General features: G+C 41.4%; 1 protein-coding gene across 1 annotated transcript in view; it reads left to right on the forward strand.

Annotated features, from left to right (window-relative positions):
* Positions 1-1,406: 1,406 nt before the first annotated feature.
* Positions 1,407-15,788, forward strand: part of ROCK2 (Rho associated coiled-coil containing protein kinase 2) — a 137,052-nt gene continuing 122,670 nt past the window's right edge. The window contains exon 1 of the mRNA XM_060027086.1: positions 1,407-1,620. Coding sequence (XP_059883069.1) covers positions 1,480-1,620 — 141 coding nt within the window. The 5' untranslated portion in view covers positions 1,407-1,479. The remainder of the gene's footprint in view (positions 1,621-15,788) is intronic.

The raw sequence follows: 15,788 nt of genomic DNA on the forward strand, positions 1-15,788 counted from the left end.
CTCTTGGCACATACTTTTCAGATTGCTCCCTGGGTGGATCTGACCAATGGCAAGGGCCGCGAGAGGCAGGAATGTGGACGAGCGGCCCCTATGACCGCCCCTCTTCCGCCCCCCCAAAAGGCAAAGACCTCGAGAAGGTCTGCGGAGGGAAAGCATTTTTCTATCGCCCTCTTGTTCTTTTCAGGGTTGGTGTTTAAGTCCAGCTGGGAAGGCGACTGTTAGGGATGCGCAGAAAGGTTTCCGGGAGTCCAGGACTCCTGCCCTGCGGACAGAAGCAGCTCTTCCAGGCCCACTTGCCCCAGGACTTGGATTCCAACCGCCCGTCCACTTCGAGTTTCCGATTCCCAAGGCACACCCTCCCGGCCTTTCCACTAAAATCTTCGTGGCCCATACAGGCCCCTTGCAAGCGCAGAGCTCTGCAGGCGAAGGCAGCGAGTGGCGGTCGCTATTATTTTGGCGCGGGTGATGCAAGGCCCGCATAGCTGCGCGCTGAGTCAGCTGGGGCCGGGCGGAGGCGGGGGGCGCGGACCGACCCATCCCCCCGCTACAAGCCGCCCGCCGCCCCCCAGCCCCCGGCCCCGCGCCGGGTGCGGCCGGGCCGGGCCGGGTCGGGGCGGTGGGGGTGGGCCTCCGAGTCCGCGGGGTCGTCCGCCCGGGCAGAGTCAGGCGGGAGCGGAGCCGCGGGCCGACCCGAGCCCCCGGCGGTGCCCTTCCCTCCCCCAGCTGGAGCTCGCGGGTCAAGTGAGGCAGTGACCGCGCGCCCAGCCATTTACCCTCTGAGAACTCAAAAAGGGGGAGGAGGAAGCGGAGAAGAAAAGAGACTCAAAAAGGAGAAATGCGAAGCCAAGCAGACAGGAGGAAACGATAAAAAACGAGGAAGGGGGCGAGAGGAGGCGGAGGCCGGCGGGCGGGGGAGGTGGCGCGCGCCGCGCGGGGCGGGGCGAGCGGGGGCGCGCCGGCAGCCGCGGGCCGAGGGGCTTGTGGGTAGCGGCTGCGCGCGGCCGTAGACAGGCGCCGCGCGGGAGCGTGTGAGGGGTGCGGGCTTGTGGGACTGAGGCTGCCGACGGCGGTCATGGGAGCGGGCTGGCGGCGGCCGTAGTTGTCGGAGCCTGGGCTTCAGCTTCCCCGAGCCCCAGAGGGCGGGACAGTCCCGGCCCGGCGGTGGCGGCGCCACTTCCCCGCTCCCGCCCTCGGAGTCCTGAGGGAGCTCGCGGCGGAGGAGCGGACCGGGCGGCGCGAATCTGACTGAGGGGCGGGGACGCCGTCTGTTCCTCGCCGTTCTCGGCCGGGCCGGGCCGGCCTCTCCGACACCCCCAGGCCCCGGGGCGCTGAGACCCGAAACCGGAGCTCGAGGCGGGTGGTGGGCCCGGGCGGAGCCCCGGCCGGAGCCGGCAGTTCGAGGGCGGCGCTAGGCCCCGAGGCGGCCGGGCCGGAGCGCGGGGAGCGGGGTGCGGGCCCGGCGGCGGCGGCGGCGGCGGCATGAGCCGGCCCCCGCCGACGGGGAAGATGCCCGGCGCCCCCGAGGCCGTGTCGGGGGACGGCGCGGGCGTGAGCCGCCAGAGGAAGCTGGAGGCGCTCATCCGAGACCCTCGGTCGCCCATCAACGTGGAGAGCTTGCTGGTAGGTGGCCGGGGCCTGGGAGCCCTCTCTGCTGACCGCTCACACCGCCGATTCCCCCGACTGCCCACCCCTCCGTGCCCACCCATCCGTGGGGGGAGGTCTCGCCCCACCCCGCCCCGCTTCCGGCAGCCGGGGCCCGGGTCGGAGACCAAACATTTTTGCGACTAAGTTCCGGGAGTAGAGACCCACCTTTGATTCTTCTGTCTCCTGGAGCCGGTGTCATCCCCGGCTGGCCCTTTCTTGGAGCTCTGGGAGGAAGCACCGCTCTTCTCCTTCCCGCCTGCCCTGGGGGTTTGGGGAGGCAGCGTGGAAGGTACGCTGTCCTTCAGGCACCAGGCTAGCCCGTTTGCAAGAGCGTCATGCTGCGTGGGGACGTGAGTCCGAGGAAGCGAGAAACCTGGGGCTGTCCCTATGGGCAGTACCCACCTGGGGTACAGGACAAAGAGTTCAGTCTGAAATCTTGAAACACACAGCTAAGGTTTTCCTGTTTTCAGCTGTGTTTGAACGTTACTAGTTGCAATTTAGTGCATTTTAATTTCTGTAAATTTAATTTCCGAGATTACTACACAAGAGCTAAAGAATCCATCTGAATTGTAGAATGGAATCAATCTCTCCTTTTCATTGTATCTCCTTCCTGAGATGGCCTTTGCAATCCAAATTGATAGCCACGTAACGTCTGCTAGTTGGCTTTGTTTAAGAAAGGGACATGATTTACATATCAGAAACGCACTGTAGAATGCTTGTTTATTTCTTGTTTTTGTTAGGATAGACTGTTGTATTTCACAGACTCTTTGATTAATATGCAGTAGAGATGCATTTATGGGAAAAGGGGGTGTGGGTTTTTACCCTGGAGAGGAGAAGAAAGCGAAAAAGATGCGCTGGATGTTAAATTAACCCTGGACGACTAGAATTCAGGTAGACGATCCTTGGGTCCTTCAGATATTCCCTTCCAGAGCTCCTGTTAAGCTCTACTCCCTGACAGGAGAAACCTATTGACTGTATGATGAGAAAAACTGTCTCTTCCCTTTCCAGTGACTGACTGACTTTCCTTCAGAAGCTGTTGGTTATCCTTTGAGGTTTCTGGAATCATTTGCAGAGTGACTCAGTACCGTTTGGCTGAAGTGCAGGAACTGACTAAAGAGTGTCTTTCTGTACAATGCACAGAATGTAGTGATGTACTGTATTCTGTAAGACACGTTTGACATTTCCTTTTCCCGATTTTCATATTAGTGGGTTGTTCATATGTTTTCATGGGAGCATGGCACTATGAATAGTGTTTAGAAGTCTTCAGTCGGGGCTGGGATTGGTTGCATGAAGGGCATAGCTTTTCCAAGGCCAAAGCAGAGACTCTGGGCTTCACTCCCAGCATTTTCGCTTTGGTATTTTGCTAGCAAAACTTTGACCTAAGGCCAGAAAGTTCAGTTAAAAATAGTACAGCAAATCTCAAGTATTCATCAAGTTCATATTCAACCTCAGATAGAAATTTTTTACACTTCACTTTCATCTCTTGGGTCTTTACTGATGTTCATCATAATTATTAGGGTTATTATGAGCTTGAGCCTAAGTTATTTATACATGGTAATGAGCATACATTCTTTTTTATTAAGGTGTTTTCTAAATTATTAAAATGAAGGCTGTTTTTAAAAAAGGAAGCATTACACATGCTCAGTAAACAATCTGGTCCATTCATTTATTAAGTGCCTAATACAGCCAAGACACTTCACACCTTTATTAAGGTAACATACTACTGGTATGACATCAGATGCTGCGGGCTGGACGGATTTTGTTTTTGCTGTTTTTAGCTGATTAACTGTTAGGATTCTGAGTTGCAGTAAATCTTATCAGGCCAAAAATTGTCCTTTACTCTTTGAGGTTGCTGATGTTTCTATTGCAAAATGACGAGCTGAAGATTTTTTCTAAACCATGTTATAGTAAGTTAGCTTTAAATCATGTGTATTTCACTGTATCAAGTAGTAGAATGAATTAGTTTTTAAAATTGTGGTAACATGTACATAACATAAAATTTACTGTTTTAACCATTTTTAAGTGTACAGTTCAGTGGCATTGATAACATTCACATTATTGTGCAAGTATCACCACTATCCATCTCCAGGACTTTTTCATCTTTCCAGACAGAAATTCCAAGAATTAATTTTTCTTTTTTTTAATAAATTTATTTATTTATTTGTTTATTTTTGGCTGCATTGGGTCCTGTTGCTGCCCGCGGGCTTTCTCTAGTTGTGGCGAGCGGGGTCCACGCTTCGTTGCAGTCCACGGGCCTCTCATTGCGGTGGCCTCTCCTATTGCAGAGCACGGGCTCCAGGCGCACAGGCCTCAGTAGTTGTGGCAGGTGGGCTTCAGTAGTTGTGGCACACGGGCTCAGTAGCCGTGGCGCATGGGCTCAGTTGCTCCGCGGCATGTGGGATCCTCCCGGACCAGGGCTCGAACCCGTGTCCCCTGCATTGGCAGGCGGACTCCGAACCACTGCGCCACCAGGGAAGTCCCCAAGAATTAATTTTTAAAAGAGTGTTATAAAAACATATTTCCTGAAATAATGGTGTGGATCACTTTAAAGATTTGAAACCTTACCCTTTAGCCTTCATGTCACAACTGATCATTGTTTTACTGCAAATGGCATTTCTTTTGGTTTTATTATAGAAAATATTTTTCCTTGAACAGAGAAAATTTAAAGTAATATAATCTGATAAAAACATAGTCACAAATCTTATTTACTTATTCAGGAGCTTAGAAAGTACCATTTAAAATTGTATACTGCCTAAGATGACAAAAGTAAGAAGATGAAGTATACCAGAAATTACTGTATAATAGTTACTCTATGGGTACTGTAGGCTAGGCCTAGAAGGTAAAACTATTTGTTGGAAAAAATATTATATAACATGTAAAGTGCTTAGCTCAATGCTTGGTACATAGTAGTGCTCGTTAAATTTAGCTCACTTCTGTGTGCATTTAGCATATTTCTAGGTAAGTGCTTTATATTTCCTTTGAAAAGGAAAAGGTTTTATTGGCAACTATTTCTTGCTATAAAATTCTGAATGAGTAGCCTTATCTTTTGAATTTGCCATCAGAAAAGTGCTTGCAGTCATCAGGCATAGCTAGAACTGGATTCCAAGACTGTCCGTAGAGAGACTAAATTGTCTTTTTTTCTCTGCATCGTCTCGTTTTATGGAGGCTTTATGTGGGTCCTTAAGATTAATCTGAAGAGAATATATCCCTTTGTGGTTGCAGATTGTGAGTTTCTTGGTATTATTTAAAAATAGAGTTTTGAGAGAGATTTGCTTCTGTAATACTTTTTTTTTTTTTTGGAGGGAAGGATTGTCAGTAGTATGCTTTTGCAGTGTTTGAAACTTTTGGGTAAATACCCATGTTTTGTTATCAAGACTAAGCTTCTGATACTGCTTACCCAAATATTATGGTAAAAAGAATTGTCCTTTAGTATTATGATGGAGAGATGTCTTTCTAAAGGTCTGTGCTTTTGTGTTTTGATTTATTTTTTTAGGAGAGTAAATGATTGTTATAACCTGTGGGATTCAGGCTTGGGTAAACTGTTCCATAAGGCTGGTGTTGATGGGGAAAGGTGATTAAAAATTTACTTATGATTTTCAGCCACTTAGAATACAAAACACTTTGATTTTATTATACCTGTGAACTATGTGAAAGTATTTCTTATCACAGTGCTAAGATTTTCAGCTTGGTGATGGTTATTTGCTTATTTAAAATAAAATTGTATATGCATTTTCCCCCCACTATATAACAAGTGTGACTATCATAAAGATACAAAAGTGAAATAGAATAAAAATTGAATAAAGAAGGTGTTATATGTGTTGTTCTTTTGTGAAATAAACGTTGGGCATTTATAGCATAAATGGAACTATATTACTTTGAAACTTGCATTTTGATGGTCAGGAAATCTTTAAAGAAAATGAATTAGCTAGAGAGGTTGAAAAAAGTAATGTATAGAATTTACTAGTTAGGTGAAGTTGAACCCCTTTGAAAGTACAGGTCCACAGTCCCTCCCCCACAGTTCTGATATATAAAGAGCTCTGAAAACCTAGTTTTTGGTAAAACTTATTTGATGTAGCATCTGACCTGATCTGATGTTACAGTATTTTAGGTGATTCATCTCTCTTGGTGTAAATAGTAATAGCTTTCCCTGGAGAAATATTAGTGTTTGATTTCAGGGTGCTACCTCAGACTCCCCAGAGGGTTTTCGGGAATATACTGTATATAGTATATATACTTTATTACTAATCGAAAATCCAAAAAATTCTGAATTTGGAAACATCTTGCCCCACGGTAAGGCCAGCATAGACTAAGTAAGGAAATACTGACTTATATACACCTTAAATAGTTGCAAAGAAATAGTGGATAATTATCTTGAAGCCTAAGTTGTTGTTGTTGTCGTTGTTTTTGGTTGAGTCCTGATCAGATAGCTCTCTTTTCCCATTTCCAATTCTGAAGTATTCTAAACATACTAAGAGAATATAGCATGCAGATATGAATTATGAAACATGAAAAGGAAGCATTCATGAAATCACTGCTCAAGTTAATGAATAGAACACTAACCTATTGAAGTTACCCGTATTCTGCTGCTGCTGAATTCAGTCTTCCTTCATCCTCTCTCATCTGCTACCTGGAACATTTTTTTTTTTTTTAATCATTTCCTTTATTTCATAGATTACCACATTAGTATGTATTCCTAAACAATATTGTTTAGTTTTTCTTTTAACTTTATAAAGGGTTAACATCTGTGTATATTCTTTTGTGACTTGCTTTTTCACTCAGAATTACTCACATTGTGGTTTATTAATTTTCACTCATACCATAAACCATAATATATTGCTTCAATCTACTTGATGGATATTTAGATTATTTTTCATTTTTTTGCTATCATGGAAAGTGTTGTGATCATTCTTGGAGCCCATGTGAAGTTTCTGTAGGCTAGGATATATATCTAGGAGTGGAATTGTTGGGTTTTAATATATTCTGTGTTCAACTTAACAAGGTAGGGTTTAAGTTTTCCCCCAGCGTTTTACTATGGAAAATTTCAAAGTATAGTGAAATTCAAAGAATTGATAATAAACATCCATATACTTATCACCTAATTAATAGCTTGCTATATTTGCTTTATTATATCTAGCCATCTCTTCATTCATCTATCAATACATCTTTTATTTTTGATTCATTTAAAGTAAGTTGCAGATGTGGTACACTTCTCCATTAAACAAGCATGCATTTCATTAAGTAGAGTTTTTTCCTTTAAAGATTAAATTTACATACAATGAAACAAATCTTAAGTATCGCATTGATGAGTTCTGACAAATGCACACATCCGTGTAATGCAAATCCTTATTGAGATATAGGACACTCTTATCAACCTAGAAATCTCCCTCATATGCCTTTTCAGCTAATTCTACACCCCATTCTCTTGGAGTCAGTCGCTCCTCTGATTTGTTTTTGGGGGGGGTAACTAAAGATTACTTTCATCTTTTCTAGAACTTCATATAAATGGAATCCTATATAGTATGTACTCTTTTATATCTGGCTTCTTTAGTTCAGCATAGTTTTTGAGACTAATTCCTGTTATTTTGCGTATCAGCAGTTTGTTCCTTTTTTATTGCTAACTAGTGTTCCATTATGTGTATAAACCACAATTTATTAGGCATCTTCTGTTGATGGATGCCTGGGCTGTTGTCAGGTTTTGGCTATTTTGTATATAGACTTCGGCTGTTAAACTTTGCTGTGAACAATCTTGTAGTAAGCTTTTGTGAGGTCATATTTTCATTTCTCTTGAGTTAAATATCTAGTAGTGGAATTACTAGGTCTTAGGGTAGGTGTATGTTTAGTTTTTTTAGAAAAATGTCAGATATCTTCCCCAAATGGTCATATTTTACATTAACACAGCAACCTAGGAGAGTTCCAGTTCCTCCCCAACACTGAGTCTTAAATTTTAGCCGTTCTGTGGGTGGGTAGTAGTATTTCATTGTGGCTTTAGTTTGCATTTCTCTGATGACGAATGATGTACTTTTTTATGCACTTAACTGGCCATTTGTATATCTTCATTTGTGAAGCATCTGTTCAGATATTTTGCCCATTTGAAAAAATTATGTTCTTTCTTTTTGAGCTGTACAAGCTCTTTATATATCCCAGATACCAGTTCTTTGTCAAATATGTGGCGTGTCTGTTTCTTTAATCACATTTTTTCATGGTTATTGCTTTTTCTGACTAAGAGACTGTTGCCTATCCCCATGTCACAAGAAATTTTCCTTTCCTTTCTTTTAGAAGCTTTATAGGTTTACTTTTAGGTCTGGGATATGTGTTAAGCCAGTTTTAGTTTGGGGTCAGGGTTCATTTCTTTCCCTCATATTCCCCAAATCCAGTTATTTTGACTGTCGAACAGCATTTTTTCCTAGGTTTATTGAGATATTATTGACATTTAACACTGACAGTTGATACACATGTATTGCCAGCTGTTTACCACAGTAAGGTTAGTTAACACACCCTTTACCTCTCATAATTACCATGCTGTTGTTGTTGTTGTGTTGAGAATATTTAAGATGTACTCTCTTAGCAACTTTCAGGTCTACTGTACAGTATCATTAACTATAGTCACCAGCACCAGTTTTCAAAAAAATATTTTTCTTTTTCTTGTTGGATTGCCTTGCTTGGCACCTTTGTCAGAAATCAGTTTACTGATAGGTGCACTTTTTATTTGCTTTTTTATCACCTTAGTAACTATATCAAGTCTTCAATCATGGTTCTCCTGTTTAACCCATGCTCTGTTCAGAATTCTTTTTTAATTTTTTAATTTTTAATTTATATCATTTTACCTGAAGGAAATGGGCAGGCAACCATGGTTGAGACAGGGAAACATAGATTTTATTGTTTGAAGTGAAGTAAGATTTGTTATTTTTTAAATTATAAAAATAGTATGTTCTTATTGTAGAAAATTTAGAGAATAAAGAAAGGTATAAATGCAAGCGACCCTTCTACATAGTCTCCTCACATAGAGATAACCAGTGTTTAACATTTTGGTGTAAATATCTGTCTGAAAAAATTAAAATGTAAAAGAAGTAAAATTACGCTATATATGTGCTTTGTCGTTGTTTTTAACACTTAATGAATAATAGAAGCTTTTATGTAGTCACATTTATTAGTCTTCTCACTGTAGAGTGATTTCTGGCTTAGATGTCATGCTTAGGACATTCTCCATTATCAAGATTATGATATCATAGACCTGAATTTTCTTTTAGTACTCTAATGGTTTTATTTTTTTATTTTTTATTTTTTTTTGCGGTACGCGGGCCTCTCACCGCTGCGGCCTCTCCCGTTGCGGAACACAGGCTCCGGACGCACAGGCCCAGCCATGGCCCACGGGCCCAGCCGCTCCGCAGCATGCGGGATCATCCCGGACCGCGGCACAAAGCCGCGTCCCCTGCATCGGCAGGCGGACTCCCAACCACTGCGCCACCAGGGAAGCCCTGGTTTTATTTTTAATGTTACTTTTATTTCACTTGGAATTCTGATGGAAAGTATGAAGTAGGGGTACAAAGATTTTATCAGGAGATTTGTCTAAGTATCAGCACTAGAGTTCCCAAAATATTAGTTGGGAGCCTCTGTTTATATTTCTGTATTGTCATATAACTTTCTGTTTGGAGGGTGGTGCTTGGGGGAATAGAGAGGGTAATGATTATAGGTTTGGTCTCCACTTGAGCTTCTTGAGTTTCTTCATGGAAATTATACAACTTTGCAACTATACTTAAAATCCTATTCCTTGCTTATATATATATATATACATATATTCCAAAAATATATAAATATGAGCTGTTAGTGATAAGGGTTACTGGTAAAGAGAATGTGGATGACTGAGAGCAGCTTATTATAATATAGCCTTTGGGGGGAAGAAAACCACAAAATAACATTTTCATTGGTAGCTTAGCTTATTTTATAGAGCTTAATATTTATTTATTTTAAATATTTATTTATTTATTTGGTTGCACCAGGTCTTAGTAGCACTGGCAGGCGGGCTCCCTAGTTGCGGCTTGCCAGTCCCTTAGATGTGGCATGCGAACTGTTACTTGCAGCGTGCATTTGGGATCTCGTTCCCTGACCAGGGATCGAACCCGGGCCCCCTGCATTGGGAGCACGGAGTCTTATCTATTGCGTCACCAGGGAAGTCCCTAATATTTAAATTGATGTGAAATCGTGGTGGCATTTGGGACTCTACTAAAACTGTCTCTTTTCACTTTATCCTTTTTTTTTTTTTTTTGCGGTACGCGGGCCTCTCACTGTTGTGGCCTCTCCCGTTGCGCAGCACAGGCTCTGGACGCGCAGGCTCAGTGGCCCTGGCTCACGGGCCTAGTCGCTCCACGGCATGTGGGATCTTCCCATACCAGGGCACGAACCCATGTCCCCTGCATCGGCAGGCGGACTCTCAACCACTGCGCCACCAGGGAGGCCCTCACTTTATCCTTGATTGGAGTCATTCTCCTTTCCTCTCATCTGTGTCATCTGTACTTTTTTTTCCTTTGAAGTATGATTAAATTACAGAGATATATTTGTAAATTCTTCATTTCAGTGTCCCAGATGACCCTCACTTACCTTTTTAGAAAGCATTTGGGTTTAGCATTTCTGTGTTTATATGTGTATGTGTGTGTATGTGTGTGTGTGTGTGAGTGTGTGAGAGAGAGAGACAGAGACCGACAGAGACAGAGAAAAAGGAAATATTGAGGTTCACTTTTGGTTCATCATTGATAATCCTTTGGGGAATGTTTCAAAGTCCAAGAATGATTATATGGTTTGTTGCTTCATTTTGGTAAGGTATGGATTTTTCAGGTCTGATATCTGAAGTGCTCTATAATTTTATTTTTGGTTATAGTTAACTGATCACTTAGTACTCAGTGTCTAATTTCTTTTATTCTCTAAAAGAGTTTCAGACTTTTTAAGTTTTAAAGGAACTGATAGAAATTTTCTTTATTTTCAAGAGATTATAGACTTGGAACTAATTTTTAACATTTCATTGTTGGGGTTATTTTTTATGCCATGGAAATGAATAGTAGAGCCTCCTATTACTTTATTTAGATAGAAACGGAGCAGAGCAGGGTTGGCATTATCTTAATTACCTGGATGTTTTTGATGAGGAATGCTTAAGATACCAAGTTTAGTCTTATGTACTTCTTGGCTTTTGAGTTTATTTAATGGACAGAATACAAGCTCTTTTAGGACCTGGGTCTTTTTTGTCTTCCTCTTGATATGTCTTGTAAATATTTGTTGAATAAACTAACAAATAATTCTTTTTTAAGTAACAGGAGTGATAAACTGTAGAAATATATCCCTGCTTGAAGAGATATTAAAGTATTCCCCAAGTAAAAATTTTGGTATATGTTCTTGTCACTTATTTCTTATCTCTCTATGGGAAGGAAAATAAGTAAACGTGTATATGCAGAGAGGATATGGGTGATAGAATTAATTGGAAGGTTTGGGTGGTAGAATTAATTGGAAGTCAAGCAGGAAAGTGAACTGTGATTTGAATATTTTCTGGATTGTGCTGAAGCAGTTTGTCTTGGAAAGTATTTAAGCTTTTATTCAGTGTTTTAGGTGAAGTAAAAACAGCTCATGTGGACTGAACAACCTTTATCATTTATCATGTGTCTTCTGTTCTCTGTACCCCCTAACTTTTCTTCTGGTTAAACATATCCAGTTCCTTCTTACATACCTAGGTGATGCCTGTGTTGAAACAGCGTTTCATGAGTAAGGGCAAATGAAATGCTGGTGGTGTGTTCGCAGGGTGAAATTCCTTAAAATGGCATGTTCGCTGTGATTAATGGTAAGGCAATATTCGTTAACAAAATTAAAAACAAAGCCAAAGGGCATGAGAGATTTTGATCAGGATTCAAGAGTGTTATTACAAGTCACTATGAATGACTGTTTTGAAAACTTTTCAGATATTATCAGGCATTCTGATTACTAGCCCCAGCCAACCACTGATTCTGTTCTGTTTCAATAAATTTTTCTTTTCTGGAAATTCCATACAAATAGAATGACACAATATGCAGTCATTTGTTCTGGCTTCTTTCACCTAGCATAATGTTTTTGAGGTTCATCTACGTTGTAGCATATATCAGTACCTTGTTCTTTTTTTTTTTGCGGTATGCGGGCCTCTCACTGTTGTGGCCTCTCCCGTTGTCTGGACACGCAGGCTCAGCGGCCATGGCTTACGGGCTTAGCCGCTCTGCGGCATATGGGATCTTCCCTGACCGGGGCACGAACCCGTGTCCCCTGCATCGGCAGGCGGACTGTCAACCTCTGCGCCACCAGGGAAGCCCAATATCTTGTTCTTTTAAATTGCTGAATAATATTCCATTGCATAGATATACCACATTTTGTTTATGAAATTACTTTAATGTCTTTATTTCTCTTGGCTAGATTGCAAGGAGTGGGATTGCTGGGTCATATGGTAAGCTTGTGCTTACCTTTTAAGGAGTGAACAAAACGTTTTCCAAAGTGGCTGCACCATTTTACATTCCCACCAGCAATGTATGAGGGTTCCAGTTTCTCTACATCCTCAGAGAACACTTGGTGTGGTCTGTCTTTGTGATTATAGCCATTGTAGTGCATGTTGCTAATGACACGTGAGGCTGAACACAATTTCACGTGCTTGTCAATTTTGCTTGTTCTTTTGATATTTTACTAATCTACCGTGAATGTGGTATATAAAAGTTGTTTAATTTTGTATGCCACAGGCGAATTCTGATGTTTAAAAATAGAATGTGTATAAATACAGATCACAGCCCTTTGTAGGTGGAATTATCCTACTGACTAGTGCCTCTGCTAGTGTCTCCACTAGTGCCTCCTAATTAATACTAGGCTTTTTTTCTTTTAAACCCTGTTATGGTACCTTTTTCTTCCAAGTAATGTATGAGCCTTGGTGAGCTGTGTAGGCCCTGTAATGGCAGTAGAGTCTCTACTAGTTGGGTTATTCCTAAGCTAAAGTTGAAGTACTCCTGACATACATATGGCCTTTAAATGTTTCTCCATTCTGCTTTGTGCTCATCTTTTCTTTTTTCATTATTTTGAGCATCTTGAAGTAAGCTTATTTCTCTCTTGTTGACCCAACATTCATCTTTATACTTTTCTGTTTTTTTTCTTTTTTTTTGCGGTACGCGGGCTTCTCACTGTTGTGGCGTCTCCCGTTGCGGAGCACAGGCTCAGAGGCCATGGCTCACGGGCCCAGCCGCTCCACAGCATGTGGGATCTTCCCGGACCGGGGCACGAACCCGTGTCTCCTGCATTGGCAGGCGGACTCTCAACCACTGTGCCACCAGGGAAGCCCTATACTTTTCTGTTTTACATGAAGATCAGGCAACAATTCTTAGCATCAGTTTAGTAACTTGGTTCCTTTGAGGGTGGATGATAACTATTGCTATTTAAAACGCTGTATATTACGTTCATCTTTTGGTTTATTCTTTGAGTACCCACCTGAATTTAACAACGAAAAAAATGTTCTTCTTGTTTGTAGGTGGCATTGGATATTGATTTTGGGGATTACCTTATGTGCAAAGTTTTGGAACTTAACCAAAATAGTGTTCTTTTCAGATATAACAGTAACTGCCTTATTTGTGCATTCTGTATCAGGATATGACCCTACTGTTTCACCTTGTATTTCAGTATGATTCCTTTAGAAGTCATAAAAGTATGCTTATTGAAATTGAAGTTTTCGCTTTAGCTTTAGTTTAGATGATTGTATTTTTTTTTTTTTTTTTTTTTAGTTTTTATTAGAGATAACCACATGTGGGACTTTTTTTGAGCATTGAAGGGAAAATTTAGGAAGTAATTCTTTTTTTTTGTTTGTTTTTGTTTTGTTTTGTTTTTTGCAGTATGTGGGCCTCTCACTGTTGTGGCCTCTCCCGTTGCGGAGCACAGGCTCCGGACGCGCAGGCTCAGTGGCCATGGCTCACGGGCCTAGCCGCTCCGCGGCATGTGGGATCTTCTCGGACCAGGGCACGAACCCGTGTCCCCTGCATCGGCAGGTGGACTCTCACCACTGTGCCACCAGGGAAGCCCGGAAATAATTCTTTTAATGTTTAAGATGCTTTAATATATTAAAGATGAATTTAAAAAATTTTTGGTCATAGTGATACTTATTTTTCTACAAGGAAAGTGCACTAGCACAGTTGTCATGCACTTTGAGGCCTGCAAGGTGTAGTGAAATGTGTTTTTGTATGTTGAAACCCTGTAAAAATATTTAAAGTATTATATGTCTAAACATTAGTATGATTTTGAAAAATGCTTTACCTTTTGGGGATAACTTATAGAGTTACAGTTTGTGGCACTTGAGACTTTTGTGCATTGAATAAATAGGGCCATTTTTTACTGTGTTACAAAGTGGATAAAGTTCAGGTTGAAGTTGAATGGTTAAAAATGGTGTATTATGGTTGACTAGTGTGCCTTTGTTAAAAGAATCAAAATTTAAAAAATATTTTCTTCATGGACCATTAGATTTCATCAAGTGCTGCTAACAGGTTATATAGCCAGCATCTATGGGAATTAGCAAAGAATAGGGGAAAAGATATCAAGGTTGCGATTTTGTTTCAGGGAAATGATATGCCAAGTCAGAAATTGGGAAAAGAGATAATGCAAAATGTAGTATTAATATTAATAACAATATTCCATCTATTCTAAATTTAGAAAAGTTTGGAGTTACCTGAATATTTGGAGTTGCTTTTAAATATCTAAAACACAGACTTTGAATTTTTATACTGGGTTTCCATGATTATATTTCCCAAAATATAATCACTGAAATTAGTATGCAAATGAAATAATGACGAATTTTTTCTCTGAACTTTAAATGCATGGTATGATCCTACATTAATTGCATTCAACGTGAAACAATTTTTCTTTTTGTTTTACATTCTTTCAAAAAGGTAATCTTAAGCTTTAATTTAATAAATGCATTGGAAAAATTTCCCTACTGGATTAAAATAAAAGGGGAGAATATATTCATATATCTGGAAATTTAAAAACTTAATACCAATACAGTTTATGTCTTAGCTCTTAGAGGTCCTTTTAGTTAAGATTTTTCTAATCTATATCTGCTAAAGCCAATGGCTAAGGCAGTAATTTTCAAACCTCGTTATACATAGGACTCAACTAGAGATTTTTAGAAATATTGATGCCTGGAATCCACCCTCACCCGTTCTAATATAATTGGTATGTGGTGTGACCTGGGGATCGGGAGATTTAAAAGTTCCACATCTGATTCTCAAGTGCAGGAAAATGTGGGAACCACTGAGCTGAGAGGTGCAGTATTCAAAGATTGGCAGAGGGTCCATTGGGTGCAAAAGGTATCTGAGAAAAGGAGGATTTTTTTTTCTTCTTTTATATTTATGGCTCAGAGAGGCTTGAATGAAGCCAGAAAGTCAGAATTACCTGATGAAAGCCAGAATCACAGCTAGGGTGCTTGGTGGAAATGGTGTCAGATCTTGTGATTTAGATTGTCTATAGTGGGGCCAGGAATTTGCATTTAAACAAGCATGTCAGTTGATTCTTTTTTAAAAAAATAAATAATTAATTATTTTTCGGTGTGTTGGGTCTTTGTTGCTGTGCGCGGGCTTTCTTTAGTTGTGGTGAGCAGGGGCTACTCTTCGTTGTGGTGCGCGGGCTTCTCATTGCAGTGGCTTCTCTTGTTATGGAGCACGGGCTCTAGGCGAGCGGGCTCAGTAGTTGTGGCTCCAGGGCTCTAGAGCACAGGCTCAGTAGCTGTGGTGCATGGGCTTAGTTGCTCCGCGGCATGTGGGATCTTCCCGGACCAGGGCTCGAACCCGTGTCCCCTGCATTGGCAGGTGGATTCTTAGCTCTGCGCCAGGGAAGTCCCATCTCAGTTGATTCTGATTCAGGTAATCTTCAGGTCAGAGTTTGAGAAACACTATGTGTTGCTTCTTATACTGATTGAAAAAAGCCAAAATCAAATGGTTGAGATCTCTGGCACACAGAATTGTGTATGTGGAAAACGCTGGCGTATGGAGGGATGCCAGATTTTCTGAAATATCAGTGTCATCACATTTTGTATCTTTTTTTAGAGCTCCATAGGAATCAGACCAAGGCTTTTCTTTTTCTCATTTTAGAAGAAAATTTAACTTGCTGAGCTTTTA

This window comes from Delphinus delphis, chromosome 12 (assembly GCF_949987515.2).
Source record: "Delphinus delphis chromosome 12, mDelDel1.2, whole genome shotgun sequence".
NCBI lineage: Eukaryota > Metazoa > Chordata > Mammalia > Artiodactyla > Delphinidae > Delphinus > Delphinus delphis.